General features: G+C 44.2%; 1 protein-coding gene across 3 annotated transcripts in view; it reads left to right on the forward strand.

Moving 5' to 3' along the window:
- Positions 1 to 3690, forward strand: part of LOC125443816 (zinc finger CCCH-type antiviral protein 1-like) — a 50377-nt gene extending 46687 nt beyond the window's left edge. For all 3 annotated transcript variants that reach the window (XM_048516151.1, XM_048516153.1, XM_048516152.1), the window contains 2 exons: positions 1021 to 1172; positions 2419 to 3690. In XM_048516151.1, the coding sequence (XP_048372108.1) occupies positions 1021 to 1172; positions 2419 to 2699 (433 nt within the window). In that variant the 3' untranslated portion in view covers positions 2700 to 3690. The remainder of the gene's footprint in view (positions 1 to 1020; positions 1173 to 2418) is intronic.
- Positions 3691 to 6024: the final 2334 nt, after the last annotated feature.

The raw sequence follows: 6024 nt of genomic DNA on the forward strand, positions 1-6024 counted from the left end.
TACAAGGTAAAAACGCAACAGTATAAATACAATTCTAAAAACAATTCATATAAATTAGATTTCTAATGCAATCTATGTATAGATGGCGGCCATTTTATAAAACCTGGCCACCGTTTTGGAACAATCTGGAGGGCTTTGTTTTGTGTGTGTGTGTGTGTTTTCAAAATGCTGCATGCAATGTGGTTTTCTTCAGCTTTTTTGAAAAACAGTCACTGTCTCTGAGTAGACTGGGAGGCTGAGAAGTATCTCATACTCACAAGCACTTATTTGCACACGAGAGCCAACTATTGATGGCAACTGGCTGCATACTTGTGTGTGATTGTAAATAAAATCTGGGAATTAAAATGCCCCAAAACAATAGAAACAGTGCCTGTAGCTTTAAGACAAAAATTATCACTGACCTCTCAGACAACATTTTGGATGTTGTGAAGCAGCCACAATAATAATATTGAGCTGTGGCTTTTGTAAAGAAAAGCCATTGGGAGTGGCAGAGCAGAGATGGGGTTGGAGGCTAAAATAAGCTCTTGAAAGGGCCACCATGCAATTGGGTTCAGTTTTTCTCTGGAGGAGGCTGCCAGGAAAGGGATGGAGGGAAAGCTGATATAGGTAGGTTGGCTGGTGTGTGAGAAAAGGTCTACGAGGGGCTGCCAGAGAAGGCAAAGAGGAAGTAGTGGGGAGCGGGAGATACAGGGAAAAATGGGATGCCCCTGAAACTTCTGCAGTTTGACCAGTCTTGGTGGTGGACACCATACAGTTCATCCACGCTGCTTTTGCAATATGGCTTGTCTTTTCCAGGGGGAGAGACTACCAGAGGGATGGAAGGAGGATAGTTGAAAACCAGAGTGGTATGGTGGTTAAGGACTAGGATCCGGATTGGGCCCATCACTTTCTCTTAGCCCAATCTACCTCACAGCATTGTTGTAAGGATGAAACAATGACAGAATGAAGCGCTGTTGTGAAAATCCAGCTGCTTTCTGTTCAGGATTCATGCAGAACGTCTTGCTCGTGTTTTCCTACTAGGCAAAAGGAGCAAATGAAGAAGAAGAGAGGAGGGAAGGAGATCGAGGACAAGCTGCTGTTTCATGGAACCACCAGTTCCAATTTGGAAGCCATCTGCAATGACAACTTTGACTGGAGAATATGTGGCACCAACGGGACAGTCTATGGGAAAGGTGCGTATGACGTGAAGGTGATTTGAATAGGCTGTCTGTGAGACAAAATCCCTCTGCTCGTTTCCAAGGGAGAATGCTGTCTCTGGGTATCAGGCATGCAACTCGAGGTCAGGTCAGGAGACAAGCATGCAGGAGCCATTGCACAAGCCAAGTTCAGTGTGGAAGTCTAAGCAAAGTCAGTGGTACAGGCATGCAAGAGAGATGTTGCTATCACATTGCAGCTGTTCTCTTGGTCTCTTTTAAGCCAAGTGCTCACCTGGCAGCCAGAGATGCTTTATTTGTGAATCAGACCGGCTCCTGCAAAAAAACTCTTGTCATAACTGAGGCCTGGCCCAGTACTCTAGAGCATCGTTCATCGCCTCAATTTGATTCCATTCTTCAGACGCCCTTCCCAAAACAGCAGCTCTGGTGCGAGTACGTGGCCCCGCATTTTCCACAGTGAAAACCGAAGCAAAGAATTAAATTTGTCTCCATCTTCCGCTGCTCCTCAAGCAATCTTTTAATTCCTGTCATCCAAAGGCCCTACCACCTTCCTAGCCAGGGTCCTACTTGTGATATTTTTTTTAAAAAAATCTTAGGCTCATTCCACACACGCAGAATAATGCACTTTCAAGCTGCTTTCAGGGCTCTTTGAAGCTGTGCAGAATGGCAAAAACAGTTGTGAAAGCAGCTTGAAGGTGCATTATTTTGCGTGTGCGGAATGAGCCTTAGGCCCCTTCCGCACACACAAAATAATGCGTTTTCAAACCACTTTCACAACTGTTTGCAAGTGGATTTTGCTATTCTGCACAGCTTCAGAGCACTGAAAGCAGTTTGAAAGTGCATTATTCTGCATGTGCGGAATGAGCCTTAGTGTTTGCCTTAAAGTTTTCAGCAGTGCGCTGCTCAAATTGTCCTTTTGCTCACCTTAATGTCGTCATGCATTTTGCTACTAGAACATGCATTCCTTCATGCTCTTTTGCACATGCTATGATTTTCCTCCTAATGAAATGGAGCACAGTTCCATTCATGTCCCTTTTAGCTTGCTACAATTCACTACTATGGGGCCTGCACAGACCATTTCCCCAGGGAGCAATCCTGTCTTTCAGTATGAGAACGCTTTGTGGAGAATCAAGAAGCGAGAATGCCCAAACTTTTATCCACTTTACGTAGTAATCACATTTTTGACTGTATATAAAGTACTTTGCTGCAAATGAACTCTTTCATATGTCAACAGTTTTGACTTGTCTTTCCCTCTTCTTCCTAGGAAGCTACTTTGCTCGAGATGCAAAGTATTCCCACAACTACTGTCCACCGGACGCCAAGGTGAAGAGTTTGTTCGTGGCTCGTGTTCTGGTGGGTGATTTCGTGGTTGGGCATTCAACTTACAATCGCCCGCCTTCAAAATCCTCTGACGGGACCAACTGCTACGACAGCTGCGTGGATAGGATGATGGACCCGTCCATCTACGTCATCTTTGAGAAGCATCAGATTTACCCTGCATATGTGATCAGTTACAGTGAAGAAAAGAAGTGTATTTTAGCATAAATGATGAAAATGTTGTGATGCGTGCAGTTTTGCAACATTTAAGGGGTAAAGCAGCAATCTTTGCCTCCCAAAATGAATTAAGAAATGTTGAGGAACCTAGGAACTATATATTCTCAATTTTAATAATGGATAATATCAATACGTACTGCAATCAGGAAAAGTTGATGGATGATTCTTGGGAAAATTAACCAGTTTCTACTAGCAATTTCGTACTTTTAAGACAGTTAATAATTTAGATTTTAAAATTCAATGTTACACGATATGTATGGATGGGTGTTGTACCCATCAAATGATGTATGACGGATAGGCGTATATGTTCTCCGTCTTACTTAACGGATGCTAATTTTCATTGTACCAGGGACGCGTTCAGCGTGGCTGTGTCAAAAGATACAGCTGTTGATCCTGGCAGTGAATAGTATGCGAGATGTTTTGCGGGTTTCTGATAATCTGTATTCTATAGATTAGTCTACAATTACAGGTTAATTGCAAATAGTTAAAATGGTTTGGTCAGAGACAGCCTAGCTCAAATATGTTTGGCCACTCCATTACAAAATTGCAATCGAACACACGAATACTTCTCTTGCCCAGTAGTTTGAATAGTTAGAATACTCGGTTTGAATACTGGTTTGAATAGTTAGAATACTCGGCTCAAGCTGTCCTGGGCAAATGGACTATATCTGCATCTAGTTATTGCTGAGAAGTTCTACCTACCAGTAACTGCAGCATAGGTGGTCAGAATAGTCACCCTGCCAGCCAGAGAAAACATGCTGCAGGCAAAGGTAGTAAGACTTGCTCTGTTTTCTACAGGACGTCGTGATTACTTGGTGGGGTTCTCATCTTTATTCTGCATTCTCTCCCTTCAGGCTCTTCCTAGGTATACATTGCTGCAAAATAGGGGGTGTAGTTTGTAGGGGAAATTACTGTAGGTTAAGATGAATAAATGCTTGTGTAACAGTTTTGAAAAAAATAGTTTTAAAATCATTTTTGAGGAGTTTTTTGTTGTGTTTTTTAAAAAAACCTGGGGAGGGTGTGGTTTGAGAAATGGGGAGGGTCCTGAGCAGCATATAATGCCATAGAGCTCTGGTGGCGAACCTTTGGCACTCCAGATGTTATGGACTACAATTCCCATCAGCCCCTGCCAGCATGGCCAATTGGCCATGCTGGCAGGGGCTGATGGGAACTGTAGTTCATAACATCTGGAGTGCCAAAGGTTCGCCACCACTGCCATAGATTCTGCCCTCCAAAACAGCCATTTTCTCTGGAGGAGCTGATCCTGGTAGTCTGGGGGTGAGTTCTAATTCTGGGGTCCTGCAGGGTTCCATCTTGTCTCCTATGCTTTTTTCAACATATATTTATTCATTTGGCTTATATGTCGCCCCTCCTTTTGTGGGCTCGGAGCAGCTTAACATAACATTCAACATAATATATTTCACTTTTGATTCCTAACAGTCCTAAAAATATAAAAACGTTTTATGGTTTTTCAGATAGCAGCAACCTTTTGCTAAAAAAATCTAAACCCATCTAATAGAAATCAGTGAAGAACAGAGAAGACAACCTGACTGAAGCGAAGGGGAAGGCCAAAGATGGTGCGTGTTGCCGCTTCAACCATATGTGCGGTGGAACAACTTTAAAGCCCTGTAGAACTGCATCAGATCCCACAGGGCTCTGGTCTCGCTCAACACTCAACAGAGCATTTTACCTGGTCGGAGCCAGGGCCGAAACTGCCCTGGCTCTGGTTGGGGCAAGCAGGGCCTTCTTTTGGGCCAGAGACCACAAACAGTTTTTCATTAGCTGATCGAAGCTTCCGCTGGGGGACATGGAAAGAGAGAGACAGTCCTGTAAGGGCACCAGCCCTGGACCATTTAGGACTTTGTATATTAGTACCAAAACCTTACGCTTGATCCGGTACTCCACCTGAGGCCAGTGCAGCTGGCAGAGCACAGGAGCAGCAGTGGCGTAGTGGTTAAGAGCAGGTGTACTCTAATCTGGAGGAACCAGGTTTGATTCCCCGCTCTGACGCCTGAGCTGTGGCGGCTAATCTGGAGAATTCAGATTAGCCTGTGCATTCCAACACATGCCAGCTGGGTGACCTTGGGCTAATCACAGTTCTTCTGAGCTCTCTCAGCTTCACCTACCTCCCGTGGTGTTTGTTGTGAGGGGGGAAGGGAAAGGAGATTGTCAGCCCCTTTGAGTGTCCTATAGGAGAGAAAGGGGGATATAAATCCAAACTCCTCTTCTTCTTAATGTGCGCCCGTCAAGAGGATCACATAAGGACCCTCGCTGCCACATTCAGGACCAACTAGTTTCTGGATCAGGCCCAAGGGAAGCCCTACATAAAGCAAGTTACAGTAATCCATTCTAGAGGTAATTGCGGCATGAAGCTCCAACAGGCTGCAGAACCTCAGGGCCATGTACATTCTGCTGTTCAGGACAGTTTCCATAGCTCTTCATAACCTTTGCAGCTGCCAGCAACAGAAGCCTAACCAAAGGATGCAGGAGTGAGGCGCTGAGGCTGAGATGTGGCAGTTCCGGACACCTGACCACACAGGTTATTACCAGTAGGCATGTGTGGTTTAGCCCAATTGGGAGGGGGGCTGCCTCATTTTTCTGTAATCCTTAGCGAAACCTTAGTGAGCCTTTATTGGCATAGACAACAGTACAACAATAATAAAAAACGGATTAAACAGATTATACAATACAGGAAATAAATGTTAGGTCGAAGGAAATCTACTGGCGTTTAGTAATTTCCAGGAGAAAGTCTGCCACTATCATACAGAGAGAAGGATCAGGATTGTCCAACAAGTAGTGTAATCTAATTAAATCGGGGAAATGGGGTGAATGTAAAGGAGTAAGATTCACACACTTGGATCTGATTTCCTTGAATCTGAGACAGTGTAATAATTGGTGGGCCAGAGATTCAACTGAGCCATCGTTACACGGGCACAATCTTTTAGCCGTTTCTTGCTTATTGAATCTGCCATGTAACAAGGCAGAAGGCATAATTTTTCTGTAATCTATTTTGAAGCACAGCTCATCAGAAAGGTATGAGGGTTTAGTATCCTCTTAGTTGCTACACAACTCCACCAGCCCTCACCCAGGGCTTATTTTGAGCGTTCATGCTCAAATGGTTCCTCCCAAAAGAATCCATGTGTGCAATAACTACTGGTGCGTTTTAAAACCAAGTTTCCGTTGCTCATGACCATAGCAGCAACTTCATTCTGTCTTGCAGTAGAAGAAGGAAACGTGGAGGAAACGGAACCAACTGTTTTCTGTTTTGGAACTGGATTTCAAATGCTATGACACGTCAACAAGGTGAAGACAAGAA

Source organism: Sphaerodactylus townsendi, linkage group LG14 (genome assembly GCF_021028975.2).
Source record: "Sphaerodactylus townsendi isolate TG3544 linkage group LG14, MPM_Stown_v2.3, whole genome shotgun sequence".
Taxonomy (NCBI): Eukaryota; Metazoa; Chordata; class Lepidosauria; order Squamata; family Sphaerodactylidae; genus Sphaerodactylus; species Sphaerodactylus townsendi.